The 21,726-nt window shown below is 48.4% G+C and overlaps 2 protein-coding genes across 2 annotated transcripts; both read right to left on the minus strand.

Moving 5' to 3' along the window:
* Window positions 1–5,177: 5,177 nt before the first annotated feature.
* Window positions 5,178–12,014, minus strand: LOC131817649 (zinc finger protein 331-like). Its single transcript, XM_059151191.1, has 5 exons — window positions 11,794–12,014; window positions 10,860–10,939; window positions 9,415–9,541; window positions 6,739–7,141; window positions 5,178–5,745 (listed from the first exon to the last, which is right to left on the minus strand). Exons 2-5 carry the CDS (start codon window positions 10,890–10,892, stop codon window positions 5,178–5,180), a joined length of 1,131 nt encoding a protein of 376 aa, XP_059007174.1. The 5' UTR covers window positions 10,893–10,939; window positions 11,794–12,014.
* Window positions 12,015–16,920: 4,906 nt separating this feature from the next.
* On the minus strand, window positions 16,921–17,847 carry LOC131817650 (olfactory receptor 8U3-like). The gene has a single exon (XM_059151192.1). The coding sequence runs from the start codon at window positions 17,845–17,847 to the stop codon at window positions 16,921–16,923; it is 927 nt and encodes a 308-aa protein (XP_059007175.1).
* Between the last annotated feature and the right edge of the window lie 3,879 nt (window positions 17,848–21,726).

Here is a 21,726-nt window from a genome sequence, read left to right on the forward strand (position 1 = left end):
TGTGGTGTAAATATTTTTATGGCTTTTGAAACATCCTGATAAATTGCCTTCTGGAGGGGCCCTGCCTTTTGTAGCAAAGGGAGGTCCAGGGGTGTGAAACAGGTGACAAACCGTCCTCCCTCCTGAGTCACGACAAGTGTTGCTGCTCAGTTATGTTCTGTGGGTCTGCTGCACTGGAAGAATCTTCCATAACACGGCCCTCTGGATAGACAAAACAAACTGCAAAGTTTGTGCATGCGAAGAAATGTCTTTGCCATGCCTGGTATGAATAAGCATGTGAACAACTTTACCAGCAATGGGTGGGTAACTCACTTAAAACAAACCAACCAAAAAGTTTGTCTAATTGATAAACCAAAAAAATGATTCTTTGCTTACTAACAGATTTTCCACATATGCTTTTAAATTTATTTGTGAACAATATAGATACTTTGCCTTTTTAGCTAGTGTGTCTTCATGCCTTTTCTTGTTGATTTGCCTGAAATCACTTTTTTTAAAATTTAAATTTAAATTCAATTTAGTTAATATATAGTATGTTGTTAGTTTCAGGCAGAGTTTAGTGATTCAATGGTTGCATGTAACACTCAGTGCTCCTTCCATCAAATGCCTCCTTAATGCCCATCGCCCACGTTACTCCGTCCCCTCACCCACCACCCCTCCAGCAGCCTGTTTCTTTCCTATGGTTAAGAATCTCTTATAGTTTGCCTCCCTCTCTATGTTTATCTTAATTTTTCCTTCCCTTCCCCTTTGTCCATCTTTTTGTTTCATAAATTCCACAGGAGTGAAATCATATGGTATGTGTCTTTCTCCGGCAGACTTATTTCACTTGGCATAATACCCTCTAGTTTTATCTATGTTGTTGCAAGTGGCAAGAGTTCATTCTTTTTGATGGCTGAGTAACATTCCACTGTTATATACACCACAGCTTCTTTATCCATTACCTATTGATGGACATCTGGGCTCTTCCCTTAGTTTTTAAAGTAGGCACTTTTGAAGGATGAATGTTTTTCATTTTAAAGTAATACTTGGCTCATTAAAGATAACTCATATTTTATAGAAAGGTAGAACCCTCTTTCCTTTGCCCCCACAATGTCCCATATACCATGAACACCATTTTCTTATAATTTAAAAATAATTACTAGATTCATGAAAGTGGCTGCCTCTGGGGAGTAGTGGGGAAAGGTCTAGTTTTCACAGTACCTCTGCCTTTTCACTTTTCTACCCATGTGACTGTATCACTTATTACAAGACGTTTAGTTTTCACAGAGCTGTGATCACTCTGTGTGTGCAATAGTGCAGATCCTATCCCCCGTCCCTGCCTTACCCCTGCGCCTTGCTGTCTCACCTCCTCATCTGTTAGCACCTCATTAACAGCTGCGCCACAGCTTTGCACATGGGGCCCTCCTCTGCCATTTGAATGTTTGACTTAGTTCTGCTTTCTCATAGTTGTAAATGATATTGCAGTGAACATGGTGGTGCTTAAATGTTTTTCTAGATTTAGGATTCTTTCCCTCAGATAGGTTTTGCCAAAGGCGAATCACTGGGTCAGGATGGGTATGATCATTGTAAGGTTCTTAATACATACATCCAGGCTCCCTTGAAAACATTAAACCAGTTTGCACTGCTGCCTCTAACGTGATGGTGTATTTTCCACACATCCTGTTGGCATTATATATTAACAGCATTTTTCTCCTTTGTTGATTTAACAGGGGAAAGGGCATCTAATTTTAAATGCATTTATTTCGTTCTTAAGGAGGTTGAACATTTCCCTCTAAGTTTGTTAAGCAATTACATTTTTCCCATCTTTGCATGATCTTTGTAGCCTTAATACCTTTCTATCAATTTAAATAATCTCTTTATATAATAAATATTTTTTTTAAATAATTTTTTTATTTTTTATAAACATATATTTTTATCCCCAGGGGTACAGGTCTGTGAATCACCAGGTTTACACACTTCACAGCACTCACCAAATCACATGCCCTCCCCAATGTCCATAATCCCAACCCCTTCTCCCAAACCCCCTCCCCTCGGCAACCCTCAGTTTGTTTTGTGAGATTAAAAGTCACTTATGGTGATGTCCATCAACAGATGAATGGATCAAGAAGATGTGGTATATATACATAATAAATATTTTTATAAAGTTTAATCCTGTGTTCCAAGAATACAAAATTTAAACTTCCCTAAACAGTGTTTTTTTTCTTTTTAAGATTTTATTTATTTATTTGACAGAGAGAGATTACAAGTAGGCAGAGAGAGAGAGGAGGAAGCAGGCTCCCCGCCGAGCAGAGAGCCCGATGCGGGACTCGATCCCAGGACCCTGAGATCATGACCTGAGCCGAAGGCAGCGGCTCAACCCACCGAGCCACCCAGGCACCCATCTAAACGTGTTTTAATTATTTTATTTTCTAATCTATTTTAACTACTCTTGAATTGACTTTGATATATTGTGTGAAGTAATCAAAATTACCCATCCTTAATTGCTCCAACCTCAATTATTAGTAAATGACTCATAGTCATAACACATTATTGTATAGTGTAGGATCTATTATCTGGACCATCTACATTGTTTCATTGACTTGTTGTCCTATTTTATTTTTGATCTATGTTCTTCTTAATTTTTCTAGCCTTATATTTGGGTTTTCTATCATACCTTTAAAAAGTATATTTATATATATGCATATTGCTATGAAAAATACATAATTGTATTCTTCTGGATGAAAATTTATGTTTATTAATTAAAAAGTCTTGATGAATTTATAAGTACATGAATTTGTAAGTACACTAGAGGAAAAAAATTGTTACCTTTTAATCTTAGCATCCTGGAACATACTGTCCTTTGAATCAAAGTTTACAGTTTACTTCTCATCACATACAAGTTTTCCTTAGTCATTCCTACATACTGTTGCAGTGGGGGTTTCCTTGTGTGTGGTTTTTCTTTTTTGTTAGGATTCTCATTTTAAAAAGCCAGTGTTCCAGGAATGGCGTCACTTCAGTGTTGCCCCACTGCATGTACCCAAGCCAACCAAACCCGAGTTCCACAAGCAGTTGGGGGCCACGAATGCTCCTGAAATGTTTATGTAAGCTGGAGACCCTTTCTCCAGGGAATCTGAGAAGCTTAGCAGTGTGCATGGTGTGTGTGTGTGTGTGTGTGTATATGTGTACCCACACACATACTTATGAATATGACTTCAGTGCGTCAGCCATACCACCACATTAGCTTCAAATCTCTCCCCCCACTGATACTTCCAGTTGGGAAGGTCTGGGTTCAGTGCTGATGCCCGGGCCATCATCTCCTACAGGTGGGATCTTGCAGGAAGAAAGAAATAGAGGACCCACAGTCTGGCACCTGGCCCACTTCAGCCTCTCAGGTAAAATGTTAGGCTTGGTATAGAGAGAAGGGAGCTAGGCTTCGAGAATCAGCCCCATGAGGCGTATGTGAGGGAGCCAGGTGGGCAGGAAGGGGGAAATGATGAAGAGGAAGTGGGATAATCTTCAACAAAGCACCTCTTGTCACATGATCTTAGACTTTTCAAGAGATGCTGGAATGCTCAGTTTTTATGTGATGTCTCCCAATATTTTAATCAAAGCAACTAATTAAAAAATCCACTCAGGACCATAAAACACTCGTGAGCTATGTCTGGTCCATAGGTCCTATTTTGAGGCATCTGAATCACTAGGGGCCAGATCTGCTGCTGACTGGGTAGGGATTTGGAGTGGATAGACTGGGAGGGGCAGTCATTTGCTCAAGAACACACAGGCAGAAATTGGTGGTATCCTTACTGACTCCAAGTCAGGCCCAAGTGAGTCCCGAGCCATGCTATTACCTACCCCGTGGTTTAAAGGCAGTGTTTCTCAGTGTGTGGCCCCTGGAGCAGCAGCATCCTGTTAACCTGGTGTACTAGACTAGTGATGGCCCACAGAGATCAGGTCCTAATCCCTGGAATTTTTAAATGTTGCCTTATTTGGAAAAGGGGGCTTTTCAGAGGTGATCAAGGAGTCTGAGATGAAGAGATTATCTGGGTTGGCCCTAAATGCCACTAACATATCCTTATAAGCAAGCAGAACGAGATCGATCTCTCTTTCTCTCTCACACACACACGTGTAAAATTTTAAGACTAGAATGATTCAGTCACAAAACAAGAACATCAGCAGCTGAAGAGGCAAGGAAGGACTGTTACCTAGAGGCTCCAGATTACGGCCCTGCTGACATCTTTTTTTCAGCCACCAGGTTTGTGGCAGTTTGTTAAAGCGGTCCCAGGAAGCGAATATATCTAGAAACATCTTAGAAATTCTGAGGCTCCCTCCCAGACCTGCTGAACAGGAGATTTTGGGAATGGGGCTTAGCACCCTGTTTTAACAAGCCCTCCTGTTGAAAGCTGAAGTTCCAAAAACACTGGCTTAAGGCAAGGGCTGAAAAAACAGGGGCCAGGCATTTTGTGCAAATGTGATTTGGGGCCTGCGGCAGAACTGGAGGTGAGTTTGACCTAAAGGCATTCACGCATCTGCATGAAGTGCTTGACCCCCACAGACATACGAACTTTTCAACCTTGTCCCAAACCAGTATTTCTCGAACTTCAGTGTACAATAAAGAGAAAGGTAATAAGCAAAAAAAGGTGGTATGTGCTACAAAGAAAACGATGGTAAATGGGCAGAGGGAGTGCCAGTGGGGAGGGCCAGTTTTAGCCTGGGTGGTCCAGGAAAAGCTTTCTGAAGAGGTGACCTTATGAGAAGGCAGCCAAGGAACATTAGGGAGGAGAGGGTTCTGGGCAGAGGAAACAGCATGAGCCAAGATCCTGAGGTCAGAAAATAGCTTAGTGTTCGGAGGAAGTGCTGGGAGAGCAGTGCTGTCACAACCTGCTGGAGGAACTAAATGTGTCCCATGTGACTCTGCTTGGAGAGGAATCCTGAAAGCTTGTGCCTAGCTTCCTCCAGACCTCACTCCATGCGCCTCTTTGCAGGTTTTGCTTTCTATCCTTTTGCTATAACTCTTAGCCATAAGTATGACTATATGCACAGTCCTTTGTGTCCTCTTACTGAGTCACCGAACTTGGGTGTGGTTTTGGGAACCCCTGAGGCATACCCTCAAAACTAATGTATGTGATGTCTCAGACCTCCCGGGATGAAAGAAATCTGAAGGTTCTATGTGCATAGTCTGTTTTATTAAGAACTGCTGGAAATCAGTTGCCACAATGGTCTTCCTCACCCTCACTGTATGCGTAGGATTTCTCCCTGGTATGGATCCTCTGATGTACTTTAAGGGATGAATCACAACTAAAGGCTTTTAGACATTCCTTACACTCATGGGGTGTCTTGATTTTGTGGGTCCACTGGTGCTTGGTCAGGGAGGAGTGGTACCTGAAGGCGTCCCCGCACTGCTTACACGTGTAGGGACTCTCCCCAGTGTGAGTTCTCTGATGGAGGCTGAGGGAGGAGCTGTAGCGGAAAGTCTTCTCATAGTCACTGCATTTGTAGGGTTTCTCTCCTGTGTGGGTTTTCCGGTGCTTGATGAGGGAGGACCTGTACTGGAAAGGTTTCCTGCAGTCGGGACACTTATAGGGGTTCTCACTTGTATGAGTTCTCTGGTGGAGATTAAGGGATGAGGCCCAGCTAAAGGCCTTTCCACATTCACTGCATTGGTAAGGTTTCTTCCCACTGTGGATCCTCCGGTGCTGGCTGAAGAAAGACTGATCACTAAAGGCCTTCCCACACTCATTGCACTGATAGGGTTTCTCGCCAGTGTGAATCCTCTGATGGGAGAGGAGGGCTGATCGTTTGCTGAAGCCTTTCCCACATTCATTACAGAGAAATGGCTTCCTGCCACTGTGGGTGATCTGGTGCTCCCAGAGGGAGTGAAGGACCCCAGGTCAGAATTATACTATAGCCTATAAGTTTTAACATTCTTTTTATAACCAGCTTATGCTAACTGAGAAACTGTAGCTAGCTGACGATAGATAAGGGAGTCAGCAAGCAGCATAACAGGATAACGAATAGCGAAAATCTGTGTTTAACCCAGCTGTTTCTGGCTTCTGTATAATAATGCTTCTAATGCTTTGCTAAGAAATGAAAAATTGCTTAAACCCTCAACTCTAAGGAGCAAGAGGCTGGCTGAGGACAAAGCAAAAGCTGGCGCCTTGCACCCCCCCTTCACCCGCTCCCCTCCATATGTGTAGCATTATAAATAGTTAACTTGCAGAAATCACAGTCCTGCAGGGTAGGAGTCTCCCTTGGTTTGCAAATGTCCTTGAGATTTACAACAAAGAAGTTACCTTACGTTTGATAGCAGGAATGTAACATTTCACCAGGAGAGACTCCCAATTGTCTTTATGTTAGGACCTCATTAAAGGGAAAATGGCCTTGGCTTGATAGTAACCAGGCCTTCAATATCCTGATAGTGCTTTCATTCACATTCGTGGGCTAATCGGCCAGTTCTGCTTCTGTAAGATTGCTTTGTCTGCTTTCGCACGTGGGTCCCCTGATCCACTCCACTGACGCCAAGTATGCCTGTTCAAACTATCAATCAGTCAGCTCAGCCCCTCCCGAAACTTGTTTGTCCATAAAAATCCTGCACCACCCCAGCCTGGTGTGCTCAGCTAGCAGGAGCTGCTGACCACCCGCAGGCGCGCGCTGACCACCCGCAGGCGCCTGCGTAACAATAAAGAACCTCTTGCTGATTGCATCCAGTGGCAATGTTGGATTCTTGGGTAAGGGGATCCGCGGGTCTTTCAGGAGGAGCTCCACCTGAAAGCTTTGTCACAGTCCTCACACTTGTATGGTTTCTCTCCAGAATGAATTCTTTGATGCTGAGTAAGGTTTGCCCTCTGGCTGAAGGCCCTCATGCACTCACTGCATTCATAGGGTCTCTCCCCTGTGTGGATCTGCCAGTGCTGAGTAAGGAAGGACTTGGAGCTGAAGGCTCTCCCACATTCAGGACATCCATAGCCTTTCTTCTCTGTGAAGCTGCTCAGAGATTCCACCAGGATGGGCATCTCAGAGAGGCTGTTCTCTCTGCAGGCCTTTATGAAGTTCATGTCCCGATGTCCCTTCTTTTGAGGTGACTCTTCAGAGATGTTATGCTTTGAAGGTATCCTGTTGTCAGACCCAGTGCCCCAGTCTGAAATAAAGTTTTCAAAACTGCAAATTCCTGTAAGGTGTGAGACAGAACACTGAAAATCAGATGGCTGCTCCATTACCCATTGTGACTATCAGTCTTGTCAGCCCGACCATGCTCTAGTCCCCAGCAATCTCAATCAAATACAAATCCAAGTGTTGGTTAGCATTTTTTAAAAAGATTTTATTTATTTATTTGACAGAGAGAGACAGTGAGAGAGGGAGCACACGTAAGGGGAGTGGGAAAGGGAGAAGCAGGCTCTCTGCCAAGCAGAGAGCCCAATGTGGAGCTCAATCCCAGGACCCTGGGATCATGACCTGAGCCAAAGGCAGATGCCTAACGACTGAGGCACCCAGATGCCCCATGTTGGTTAGCATTTAAAATCACTTCAGGTAAAGGAAATTATCTATGACCATGTAGGTGGGCCTCACCCAATCAGTTGAAGGCATGCAGAGCAAAAACAGGTTTCATAGGAAATTTTGCCTTAAGTCAGCAGCATCGGCTCCAGCTTATTTCCAGCCTGCTGGGCAGCCCCAAAATGTGTTGAGTCATTTCTTAAAGTAAATCCCTCAATATATAGTTTATTGGTTCTGTTTTTCTGGAGAATTCTTACTGATGTATCAGCTCTCTAATGAGGCTTGACACTAGGAGGACACCTGGAACCAGGCTGGGTTAAGGGGGAAGCATGCATAGATTTTAAAATCGGGGAAAGCAGAGTTGACCGACAGAGGAAAGAAACATGTCAAGGATGAATCCAGCTGGGAGGATGAGAACCTGGAAAGGGCAGACCAGGACACTGGGGCCTCAGAAGCCCACGTGGGCTGGAGTGAGCCCTCACTACCTCACAGCCTGGTCTCCGCAGCTGGGGCACATGCACACTCAATTTTAGGCCGTTGCTGTTCTTCAGTGAGTCATGGAACTAAGTCAGGTTCCTTGCCTTGGCACCAGTGACATTTTGAGCCAGGAAGTTCTGTTGTGGGGACTGTCCTGGGTATTGCAGGATGGCAGGCAGCATTCCTGGCCACTTCCCCTCTGCACCACAGTGCCCTCTCAGCAGGGACGACCAAAGAAATCTTGAGACATTGCTACATGTCCCCTCAGGGCAAAACCACTCCGGGTTGAGACCACGGCTTTAGTAGGTTGTGACAAGAAGTTTTAAACAACGGGACAGAATGGAGTAACAGTGCACTGTGTATAGTAAGGACAAGTATTACTTCATACAATTTATTTTTTAATTACTTTATTTATTTTTAAAGATTTTATTTAATTTGAAAAAGAGAGATCACAAGTAGGCAGAGAGGCAGGCAGACAGAGAGAGGAGGAAGCAGGCTCCTTGCCAAGCAGAGAGCCCGATGCGGGGCTCAATCCCAGGACCCTGAAATCCTGACCTGAGCCGAAGGCAGAGGCTTTAACCCACTGAGCCACCCAGGTACCCCACTTTATACAATTTTTATTTCATTTATATCTGATGGATACACAGCATGTGCAGTGGGCTGCGATGTAAAATGTACCTTTCACCAGGGTTGTGGGAGAAACAAGTCTGAGGCACACAGACATGGGGCAGTCAGTTCCATCACAGGGACTGAGCAAGACAGAGCAGGAAAGAAGGCAGAGAGGGGTGGAGGCAGAGGCAGAAACAGGCTTTAAACTGAACTGAGAGGTAGACAGTACATTCTCTGTGGACACCTTTCAATGGGACCCCACTGACTGCGCCCTTGTTGACCCTCCTTTGGGCTCTCCTCCCCCCAACACATCCCAGCCAAACACTGGCATATACTGAGTGTTCAGCAGGAGACAGCTACCAATAATGGCTAAACCAAGCGTGGCCAATTAAAAAGCTCAGTCCCCTGGCCTCCAGCTGGCTTAAGAAAGAGAACAGATTTGGTCTGATGGCACTAGGGCCTGCAACTTCCGTTAGAACTTCTGGGAAAGAAAGCCTTCTGCCCTCCTGGGACCAGCGTGTCACTGAACCCATTGCTGCCAGAAACAGAAGGAGCCAGCCCAGGAGTGGAACCAAGAGAGGAAGAAACAGAACTAAGAAACACAGAGTGGGAGCCTATAGAGGACCAAAGAGACTAAGGTCAGGAAGTAACACTTGAGCTCCTGGCTCCAGCCATGCCTGAAGTCTGAGTTACCCTTAATGTTTCCATTATGTTCCTATAGAGAGGTAGACACTTCAGGGGAAGGAGTGTGGGAGGACCCTCAGAGGCACTGAATGGCTGAGCCTCAACCCAACACAGATGATGCCCCTTGGCTTCTGTGCAGTAAGGTAGGGTCTGAGTTCACTGATAAGCTACTGTCCTTACCCAGTGAGATCAGGTTCCTGTAGTTTTCCAGCATGACGTCCCAGTACAGCACCTTCTGGCCAGGACTCAGCTGCCCCCACTCCTCCTGGGAGAAGTCTATCGCCACATCCTGGAACGCAATTAGCTCCTGGAATGACAAGGCCACAGCATGACTAGCCCTTCATGTGTCCATAGGGAAAGGAGCCTGGGGTCAGGAGGGGAGTCAAACAAGAAAAGAGTGGGTCAGGCTGGGTTCAGGACTCACCACAGTGTGGCGGAGGTTGCATGTGGTGGTTCAAGAGCTGGAACCAAGAGCTAGAAGAGCCCACAGACTGCTGAAGTCTGATTCCCGTGGGGCTCTATAGGGAAACTGCAATGCATTCAGTGTGACAAAGATTTACTAAGGTCACCTACGGCCAGGCACCTTTCTAGGCACTGGGGATACAGACCAAAACCCTGCCCTGGTGAGTCCCACATTCCAGTCAGGCTTAGACAATAAACCAGCCAAACAGCATGTCAGATGGTGCTAAGTGGTACAGAGAAAAACAGGCAGGGACGAGAGTGATGGGACATTAGGTACCAGCTAGAGTGGTCAGGAGAGACTTTACAAGGCAGTGACTCTAGACAAAGACCCGAGGGAAGTGAAGAGGTCTGTGCCATGTGGCTATTGGAAGGTGCCAATATTTTATTGGCACTGCCGATAATTTAAAACATGGATATTCATACAAAAATCCAAATATCAGTCTTGAAAAACAGGAAGCTTTTACATTGCAAAGCCTGGATTCCTGCAGTGACAACAGGCTGGAGCCTGGTCACAGTCGCCCCTATAGATGGGCTCAGTTTCCCACTGTGACTCCCCAACTCTGGGATCTCAAACTCAAGTGCCTATGGGGGGGACTAGCGAGGTAGTGGGAATGAATGAAGTGGGCTGCCCGAATGCTTACAGTTTTCCTGAAACACATGGCCCTCCTTCATCCTGCTTCCATTTCTCCCTTTCCTGAGAAAAGTAATTCTCTGCTGACACAGGATTCAGTTGCTGGGGACTGCCGCAAACTAGAAATCTTGTATCCAAAGAAGGTGCCCCCGCCTCAGCCCAGCTAGCAGTTGTCACGGAACACCAGAACACCGGCCTAGTGTTGCTACCTCTGACCCTGCCTGGTGCGTTCATGGATCTCCCGCAGCACTTACCACCCCTGAATGACCAGGCTGGTGTCTTTGTTGAGTGTCCCCCACATCGCTCCTGGTCTCCACCCAAGCAGGGGCCTCGTCAGTCTCAAAAGGACTGCATCCTGGTGCCTACAGGGTGCCCCATACACAGGAGGCCCGCAGATATCCGCTGACTAACACGTGAAGCGCACCCGCCGCCACCACTACCCCACTGGGTGCTCCACACCCAACCAGAAGCGACGTCCTGCCTTTCAGAACCCAGTGGCCCTCCCAGGGGAGACCAACGAAGACTGACTGACCTGGGGCCTCACAGTCACAAGCCCGGGAACCATGCCCTCCTCGGCAAAGGACCTCTCCTGGTGGAGGCCTGAGATCCGAACTGGGGGGAGGAGGAAAGAGTGGTGAGAGAGGAGGCCCAGCTGGGCCATCACAACTGCCCCTCCTCCAGGACCCGAAAGGACCACATCCCTTGTTGGAGTTAGAGGAATGCGTTAAGTGGCACTGTTTCCTGCAGCCCAATCTAAGCTGAGAACCCAAACTCTGGAAACAAGGTACTTGGATTTGAATCCCACCTCCGACCCACTAATTGTATGGCGTTGGACAAGTTCCAGGACCTCTCTCTGAGACTCAGTTTCCTTATTTGAGAAATGGGGATAGAATGGTATCTACCTGTAGGACATGGTGACAGCGTTACTGTGGCGGATGGTATTAGTGCCCCCAGTCCTTCACACTCCCTGTAGATATACCCTTGGCCATGTACCTCTCAGGTGACCTGTCACCTTAAGTGTGGTGTCTGTCCCCACCTCTTGACATCAGGTCTGGCCTTGTAACCCGAGCCGACCAGTGGTGGCCTCATCTGCTCACCCCCTCACCGTCCTGCTGTTCCTCCAGGATCCCAGGCTCATTCCTGCTTTAGGGCCTCTGTCCTCACCTCTCCCTCTGCTGACAACACTCTTCCTCCCACTTCTCCTCCAGGTCATTCTCACCGTGCAGGGCTGAGCCTAGACCTCCGTCCTCAAAGGGTGTTTCTACCGGCCCAAACTCAGTGAGCGGACCCAGCCCCTATGTCCCCCCGCCCTCTCGTGTTTCCTCCCCGAGCACTTATCAGTGACGGGCACTATTTCACTGTGTTCCCCGGGAGAATGCAAGTTCCATCACAAGCCGCACCACCCAGGAACAAAATTCCACAGGCATCCCCAAGAAATCTCATGCAAAAGGGACAATGACACTTACAGATGAACGCAGCCACGCGGACTCAGCACAGTGTGGCCACCTGGTTTGGGGACACTTGTTATACTTGCGCACAAACACAACCACACGCACATTGTTCGCTTCCTCAGGCAAGTGCTTGGAAGCCCTTCCCACAGGGACATCCAGCATGGCACAGGGTCACGAACCACAACAGCCACACAAACTCGCCCTCCACGTAAGCCCCTCCCGCACAAAACCACACACAGAAGCCAAACTCCATTACCAGAGCCACAGGAGTCACACAGGACTGGGCTCCCCGTTGCTCTAACGCCCCCAACTCAGTCACATACGATCCCTTAAATGACAAATTACCATAGACCCTCGTGACACACAGGTCTGCATTCAGTCACACAGACCCTCGGACGAGGACAAACTCACACTCACACACCAGGCCCTTCCACACTCAACATGCACACCCAGCCTCAGGCAGACTGCAGACACTCCCAGACAACACCACACACACACACACACACACACACACACACACACACACGGCTTGAGAGGCAACTTCAGACACTCACAAAATCCCACCTGAACTCTGACAGCAAATCATCCTCGGCAACGCCCCCCGCTTGCACGCACACACACACCGCCTCACACTCCGCTCACGCCCCCTCCCCCCCCACCCCCGCGCTCACTCCAGCAACAGGCAGAGACGCCTCACCACGCGGACGTCACTGCATCAGACACACCCGACATGCCCTCATCACACACACACTCCCACCGAGTCACGGATCACAAAGTCACACTCGGCAAGGGACACACGCACAGACCTACACTAGCTCACGCGCGCACCACACCTCCACAGAACTGCAGCCCAGATGCGGCCCCGGCTGGAAGTGGAAGCACTCCCGGCGCCCGGGCGCAGAGCTCTCTGGGAGTTGTGGTTCAGAGACCGGTGCTCCGGTGTACGTCCCCGTGGCGCTGGGGCTCCATCCTTCCTGGGTTCAGCTCAGCTCCTGTGAGAAGGAGGAACCAGCTCCGCAGAGCGGATACTCCCTGTCTCCCAAGTGAGAGCCCTTGTCTGAGAAACAGGAACTAGCCCCACAGAGCGGATATTTCCTGTCTCCGAAGTGGGGAGTAATACCCCACAAATGAGGCACTGGAAGGCAATAAGAGGCGAAAGGACGATGCTGCCCAAAGAGGCGGCTTGGGAACATCTCTGCACCTTCCAGGAAATGACATTTGAAGCGAATTTCAAGCGTGGGCAGCAGCAGCAGCCACGCTCCAGCTCGGCAAGGGCATACCAGGCTGAGAAAGGAGCCAGTGCAAAGGCCCTGAGACAGGGTGAAGGTTGATGTGCTTGAAGAACCAAGGTAACGCCCGCATAGCTGGGGGTGAAAGATGCAGGGGTGGGTGCAGGGGAGGAGTCCGGAGAGCCCCAGGCAGTGGATGGGCACTGAAGGGCCGCAACAGGGGGGGGGGGTGGCGTGGCCCGATTTATGCATTCACAGGAGCCCGTGGCTGCTGGGTGGAGGGTGAGTTTGGGAAGCCAAGAGTGAAGGCAGGGAGATCGGAGAGGAGGCCATTGCAGTGGTCCAGACAGAGACGATGGTGTGCCAGGAGAGGTTGGTGGCCATGGGCATAGTGTGACGTGCGTGGGTTTAAACCTGCACTGGGGGACATGCTGGATGTGGAGTGTAATGGGAAGAGGAGGGGGTAAGAGAGTGCCTGAGTGCCACCTGGTGAGGTGGAACCTGAGAAGGCACAGGCGTGGAGGAGGACAGAAAGCTGCCTGCACGTGTGCTCAGTTTGAAGTCCTTGCTGCTCTTCACTCATCGTGGTTTAATGTCAGTGTATTCACTCACTAACCATCTATTTTTTGAGTTTTGGTCCTGGGACAACTGCGTGCTGGAGCAGGCTGGGAGATCGCACAAGAGTTCACTTTATTTTATTTTTTTTTAAAGGTTTTATTTATTTATATGACAGAGATCACAAGTAGGCAGAGAGAAAGAGAGAGAGGAGGAAGCAGGCTCCCTCTGAGCAGAGAGCCCGATGCGGGGCTCTATCCCAGAACCCTGGGATCATGACCGGAGCTGAAGGCAGAGGCTTTAACCCGCTGAGCAACCCAGGCGCCCCAAGAGCTCACTTTAAATGTTCAGAAATGATGCAGATCGGTTGTTAGGCTGCGGACTCCTAGTTTGACATCAGCTGTGGTGAGATTACTTAGGCCATGGCAGTTGGCAAGTGCTACAGTATTTTTCTCCAGAGAGCTGGCTTTCCAGCTCGCCATTCGATAATAGGAAACAAACACGTAATCACCTTCATTCAGCTTTCATTCTGGTGTGTGGGGGACAGATCTGTAAACAGATAACTAAACAATTTATTGAAACTGCGGTGTGTATTTTGGAGAAATGGGAGTTCTAAGAGCATAGAAGGAAAATGACTTAGGTTGAGCCAGGAGGGGTGATCAGGAAGTGGTATTTGAGCTGTGATCTGAAGGCTGAGCAGCACGCTCTTGCTCTCTTGTGTTTCATTGAGAAGGTGTCATCGTTGATTGATAGTGTCTTTTTCGTTCTTAGCGAAATGTAAAATAAGAGTCTGTCTTCTAATCAGTGTTGGTTTGGATTCAGCTGCACTTAATAATCTGATTAGGGGAGGGTTGTTTGAGCTGGGTTTGTGGAGCCCAAAGAGGCATGCAGGTGTGGCACAAGTGAGTGTGGGGAAGGGGCTAAGAAGCCATTAAGTGCTCAGAAGGCCCGGCCCTCTGACTCCAGCTAACGCCATAGCCACTCCGGCTCTTGTTTTTTGTTGTTCTGCATCACATTGGTTTATTCAAGAAATACATATCGAACGCCCAGTGCGTGCCAGACAGTATGCTGCACACTGGGGCCACAGCACGCAGAAGGCAGTGCCACTCTCATGGAGGTTATATCTGGAAGGGGCGGTGGGGAGCAGAACAAACAAACTGAACAATCTAGGTAATTACAGGTGGCGAGAAATTCAAGTAGGAAATAAAACAAAATGAGGGCATTGAGAGTGACCAGGAGGTGAGCTGCTTTGGATGGGAGGGTTGTGGAGGCTCCTTTTCTCTTTTTGGACAATTTGGACAATAACTCCCAAGGGTTATGCATTTGATCAAGAGGCTGGTATCCTCAAGGATATGTTGGTAGCACAGCAACAGTTTCCTAAAATCTCCCCACAAAATGTCTTAACAAAGTAAGGTTGCTTTAAAAAAAAATTTATTAATTTATTTTTAGAGAGGTGGGGGAAGAGGGAGAAGGAGAGAGAATCTCAAGCAGGCTCCATGCCCAGCATGAAGCCTCATGTGGGGTTTGATCCCATGACCTGAGCCGAAATCAAGAGTCAGATACAATTGACTGTACCACCCAGGCGCCCCAAGGTATTTAAAGTCAAAGAGAAATACAGTCTAATTTTTATCATTCAAAAATAGAACCCTGAGTGCTTCTGGATAAAATTATTGATCCTTTCCCCATCCTCTTAACTTTGGGTAAATTGCCTAATCTATCTGTATTTTATTTTCCTTATCTGCAAAGTGAAGAGAATTACAACCACATCATGAAGTGTTTCAAATGTTAGAGATAGTGCATATAAGAGTGACTAGTAAAGATGGTCTGGGAACAAAAGAGGAATTGGAAATATGATGATAGGATGGAGTAAAAAGAGGAGAAGGGAGTTGGGGGAAATTGGAAGGGGAGGTGAACCATGAAAGACTATGGACTCTGAAAAACAATCTGAGGGTTTTGAAGGGGCGGGGGTGGGGGGTGGGAGGTCGGGTTACCAGGTGGTGGGTATTATAGAGGGCACGGATTGCATGGAGCACTGGGTGTGGTGCAAAAATAATGAATACTGTTATGCTGAAAATAAATAATAAAGAAAGAAAGAAAGAAAGAAAGAAAGAAAGAAATAGCTTACTAGAACCATAATTTGCTATTATTTACAAATGTGGTATTATCAGATAGCTTTGTTCTTGTAATAGAAGAAATAAAAGATGATCATTTTGTAAATCAATAAAAAAAGATAGATGGTCACTCATCAAAAGAGTGGATATGGAGGAACGATCAAAAAATAGGAACTGTTCTCAAAAAATAAAAATAAATTAAAAAAAAAAGGAACTGTTCTTTCCTTCTTTCTAGAATTTTATCTTGGTGTATGGCAACCCAACTGGAAACATTTCCCAGCCTCCTTTTTGGGTCAGCATGGCCATGTGACTAAGCACTAGCCAATGCGGTATTAGCAGAAACTTCTGGTTTACATCTTAAAACCATGTTGCTTGCCCTCTATTTCCTCTCTATTCCTTCCTGAAGCCAGATTGTGAATGAGGTGCTGGTGAGCTCTCCCTCACCTTGCGGATAAGGAGAACTTAGGCAATGGTAGAGCAAAGAGACAGGAGGAACCTGGTCTCAGAACGACTTTGTGGCACAGAGACACTAGAATTACCTCAAGCACAGATGTTTAAACGAAAGAGAACTAAGCCTTCTGTATCATTTAACCCACTGTTTGTTGTTTTCTATGAAAGCAACTGAACCAAAAATCCAACTCATAAAAGGCTACCAGGTAAACATAGTAGAAAGATGAAAATGCCTTTGACATTCCCTTGGGAAGGATTCACATGAAGATGACACAGTGTATATGGACAAGTCCAAAATGGCCTGTTTTTCTTCTGGAATATTTGCTGCTTCTTCTGATTGAAGTCATTGGCTTGCATTCAGGACAGGCATTAGATGAAAAATGTCTACCGCTAACCATGAAGCACATTGAGTAGGCCAAGGTGTGCCCACCTGCAGAAGGCCCATGGAAACTGAAAGGGAGGTCTCCTATTGGACTCTCTGGGACATAGGGTCATCGAAGGGGCTCTTGGATGGAATGATCCCGCTATTTAAATTATTTACTCCCTGTCCCTCCATCTTCCCCTGTGTACCTATAGTACCATTTGCCTTTATTAACTGCACATTGGACATATCTCTAACTTACCTGGACATCTACTAGGTAGATGGCATAGCTCATTGTCATCCAGCTTGGCTGCCAACTTTTTGGCTACAGGTGTGTTCCTTGTGGTGTCCGGAGGCACTAGCACCTCTACCGTGGCCACAGGGACCTCCTGTGAGGGTGGATTGCTGGGTGCCTCCCATGTCCAGATGCCAAGTCCTAAAATGGCCCCCGAGGATAAAGCTTCTGCAGGGCTCCCTTCATGTCCTTGTTCCTCAGGCTGTAGATAAGTGGATTCAGGGTGGGCGTGAGGACAGAGTAGAAGACAGCTGCCACAAGCCCTTGCGTTGGGGAGTAGCTGGTGCGAGGCTGCATGTAGGCAGAGCTGCCGGAGCCATAGAACAGGAGCACAGTGGCCAGGTGGGAGGAACAGGTGGACAGGGCCTTCCAGCGGCTGGCAGTGGAGCGGATCCGACACACGGTGGCCAAGATGCGGACGTAGGACAAGACAGTGAGGCCAAAGCAGCTCATGATGACGCAGCCACTGACTGCAAATCCTGCAGCCTCGTGGACATCTGCATTGGCACAGGCTAGCCGCATGAGTGCAGGGATGTCACAGAAGAAGTGGTCGATCACGTTGGGGCCACAAAAGGGCAGGGAGAAGGTGTTGGCTGTGTGGAAGGCCGAGAAAACAAGCCCACTGCCCCAGGCCACCGACACCAGGGAGATGCAGGTCTCAGGGCTCATGGCTGCTCTGTACAACAGGGGCTTATAGATGGCCAGACAACGATCGAAAGCCATGGAGGTAATGAGAAAACACTCAGTGGACCCAAGGCAGACAAAGGCAAAGAGCTGGGATGCACATGCATGGAGGGAGATGTCCCTGGAGCCCAGCATGGTGGCAACCAGGGCCCAGGGGAGGGTGGTGGACACGGAACAGATATCCACCAAGGAGAGGTGTTTGAGGAAGAAGTACATGGGCGTGTGCAGGTGCGCGTCCTGTGTCACGGCGGCCACGATAGCCACGTTCCCCAGAATGGCAGCCAGGTAAATGAGAAGGAAGGAGGCGGCGCTGAGCAACTGTAACTGGGGGACTGTGGAGAAGCCCCGGAGGAGGAAGACAGAGACTGCTGTGAGATTGGGCATGGTCGGCCTTTGGAAGAAGTCCTGAACTGCTGAGGCCACTCAAGGAACAGCCACGAGGGGAATGAGGAGACAACAGCAAAGACCTAGGAGGAAAGGAAGGGGAGGTGAGCTGCGTCTGAATTAAATGCACATGCACGGCCTTCCCTGGTGGTCTCAAACTCCAGATACTCACAGTGTCTGGCAGATGCATCTGGGAATCTGGTGGAGTGTCATGGGTGGGGGTAGGGGGAGCGTACACAATGTTCTGTTCAAGAGAGACAGCTGCTCTAAGCTCGTGCTAGCTGTTGGGGGACCAAGCACTGCCAGATCCTCTGATATTTGCCAAGAAAAGCCAGAATTCCAGGTTGTTTTTTCATTGTGAAATTTCCTGGGGCACCTGGGTGGCTCGGTCATTTGAGCATCTGACTCTTGATTTGGGCTCAGGTCATAGCCTCAGGGTCGTGGGATGGAGCCCCATGTCAGGCTCCCTGCTCAGCTCCGAGGTTGTGTCTCCCTCTCCCTCTGTCCCCTCCCCCCGCTCAGCTTATGCTCATGCATACTCCTTCCCTCTCAAATAAATAAATAAAATCCTTTAACAAATGTGAAATTTTCCTGACTTCTTTACATTGGCAGGAAGTTCAAATTTAAAACATTGTGCCTATCCAATGGGCCCTCCAGTTTAAGACTTCTGGTCTTATGTGTACTTGCTTCATAACTTCATAACATTGTCATGGTGACACCCAACCCAAGGCCTTGTAAAGGTCTGTTTCCCGCGGGAGGCTGCAAGCACCCCCACCTGAGTGCAGGGCCCCCTTTTCCTCTTGTCTTTGTTTCCCGGCATCCCTCAGAGGAAGCTCTGTAGGGGAGGGAAGTGGTGCACAGAATGTTTTTGCACCAGATGTCCAGGGTTTGGATTCTGTGTGACCATGCACAAATACCTTAATCTCCCAGAGACTCAATTTCCTCCTCTGTAGGATGGATTTCCTCCCCTGTAGGATATAGTGTGTGTTGTGGGAGCACGTGAGGACTGCAAGAAACATACTTAAAACAAGTTCTGGCAGGTGATGGGGCTGTCACTAAAGGTTGGCTCTTACTGTTCTGTTTCTTTGTGAGTGTGTGTTCCTTATTTTCCTTTCCACTGTGGTCCCTGAGCTGCTGGGATTGTGTAATAAAATAGACGTGAAAATATATCTCTAAACTTCTTCATGGAAAGTATTACTTTTTTCATGCTCCATCAGCCCCTGTCGCCGATGTCACTTTCAGTGCTATGGGATGGCAGCCTTGGACAGCTGGGGGTGGGCCTGGAACTCCCAGCGGAGTCCTAGTGATCTCCTCGGGGACATAAACCACCTCACTTATTATCTGCCTCTCATTGGCAGAATAATGCCTGCATTCCAAAGCGCTCTCTGTCCCAGTCCCTGAAACCTGGGGGTATGTGACCTTACAGGGCAAAAGGAACTTTGCAAGTGTGGTTAAGCTGAAGATTTTCAGATGTGTAGATTATCCTGGATTATCCTGGGGTTAGGGATGAACTGTGTCCCCCCCACCCCTGCTGGCTCCACTCCCAGCAAAAGATACATTGCAGTCCTAACCCCCAGTACCTCAGAATGGAGCCTCAGCTGGAAATAGGCCACTGCAGATGTAGTGAGTTACGATGAGGTCCTTATAGGAAGAGGGTCTCACAAAGACAGGGACACACAAGGGACGGCCATGTGATGACAAAGACAGACAGTGAGACAGTGCATCTACAGCCAGGGAATGCCGCAGACACTGGCAAGCCACCAAATGCTAAGCTAGCAGAGCCCGGGGAGGGGACCTGCAGGGGTCAGGAGGAGCGTGGTCCTGTGGACAAACGGATCCCAGACTTCCAGCCTCCATAACTATGAGAGAACACATTTCTGTTGTTCGAAGCCACCCAGTCTGTGGCATTTTGCTGTGGTGGCCCCAGCAAACTGAGGGGCTGGCGGAAACCCCTATAGCCACAGGGGCCCTTCCCAAGACAGAAGAGAGTCAGAGAAGAGAGGACAGAAGCACAGATTGGTGTGATGTGGGTCACCTGTCAGGGGAGGCGGGCGCCCCTGGAAGCTGGGACAGGCAAGGACTTGGATTCTTCCCCATGAGCCTCTGGAAGAGAAGGTAGCCCCACCACACCTTGATCTCAGCCCCATGAAACTCATCTCAGACTTCCAGTTCCCCAGACTGTGAGACAGGACGTGTGTGTTGTTTCAGGAGACCGCGTCTGCGATGACCTGTCACAGCAGCGCCGGAATTATACCCCCGCCCTCCGTCCTCTGCCCTCTTCCTCCTATTCTGAGATTCACCTTCCATCCTGGAGATATGGTGCTTTCCCACACGCAAGCAGGAGAAAAGCAATATGGTTACATAGCTAACGCCATGTCTCCTCTTCCTCTTGTCCATGAGATTCTGCGGAGAACAAACCTTGTCCTCGTGCGTCCCTCGGCAGGACACAGCGAGGGGACACTGCGTATTGTCTCGCTGCACTGTGATTGATTTCAGTGTGTGTCGGAGAAGGCACATCGGGCTCCCGGCTTTTCAGATGTTCTGCTCAGGGGGAGCCTATGGTGTGCACGGAGGTTCCAGAAAGGGCTGACAAAGGAGGAGACCCCCCAGCAGCAGCATCCACCACCACAGAGAGCCGCCCATGGAACACAGCGGGCCAACCTACGGCTGCTTCATCCGACCTGGCTCCCCACACCTTGACAGCTCGTCTTGCCTTCTCTAGCCCTGATGTTACCGCCTCACTGCTGGATTTTTTCAAAAGTCACTAGGAACGAAAATAAATGTGACAAGGCTGCGTGCTCTCTTTTGGAGAGGAAGCGAGGTTATGTGACGGTGTTTAGGCCCCGGGGCCGGGTGCGTAACACATGAATGATAACCTTCAACCCTACGTTAGTTTTGTTCGTTTGTTTCAGTGTTTCTCTCTTGAAAACTGAGGGACTTGCAAAGGCATTTCTGACTCTTCCACTGAGCCCTTGGGGGTCATCAAGGCAAGGGGAGCTTTCCTGTTGGGACTGACCCTTTCCTCTAGCTGGAGCCAGTCACACGTTTACCCGTTACATAGTTACGGATTGTCAGTGCGCTTTTCAGTTGATGATGTTTCTGCCATGGGAAAGTTGGAGAGACATCAGAGTTGTACTCACAACCAAGAGGGAGGCTGTCATGATGTACAGAACAGACTTGAAAGAGAATGCCTGACCCTGCCACTTCCCAGCTGTGTGACCTTAGGTAAATTACTCAACCTCTCTGTGCTTTGGTTCCTTTCTCTGTCATACCTGAAAATAACGACAGCCATCCCTTCCCCACCCCATGGGGTTGTTAGTACGTGCAGAGTACATGCAGAGCTCTTAGATGACCGCCTGGGATCTAAAACTGTGCATCTTCAGGATTTTCTCCAGAAGGAAGAGTCCATGTTTCTCAGAGCTGTGTGGTATTACCTTGTGGTGGATATAAATTAGAATACTACCAACAGGGACGCCTGGGTGGCTCAGTTGGATAAGAGTCTGCCTTTGGGTAAGGTTATGATCCCAGGGTCTTGGGATTGAGTCTCGAGTTGGGCTCCCTGCTCAGCGGGGAGCCTGCTTCTCCCTTAGCCCCTCCCCCTGCTTGTGCTCGCTCTCTCTCTCTCTCACTCTTTTTCCTTCAAAATAAATACATGGAGGGGGCGCCTGGGTGGCTCAGTGGATTATAGCCTCTGCTTTCGGCTCAGGTCATGATTCCAGGGTCCTGGGATCCAGTCCGACATCGGACTCTCTGCTCAGTGGGGAGCCTGCTTCCCTTCCTCTCTCTCTGTCTGCCTCTCTGCCTACTTATGATCTCTGTCTGTCAAATAAATAAATAAAAAATCTTCAAAAAAAAAAAAAAAAGTCTTACGACCAACAT

The sequence above is a fragment of the Mustela lutreola genome, chromosome 16 (assembly GCF_030435805.1).
Source record: "Mustela lutreola isolate mMusLut2 chromosome 16, mMusLut2.pri, whole genome shotgun sequence".
NCBI classification, from domain to species: Eukaryota; Metazoa; Chordata; class Mammalia; order Carnivora; family Mustelidae; genus Mustela; species Mustela lutreola.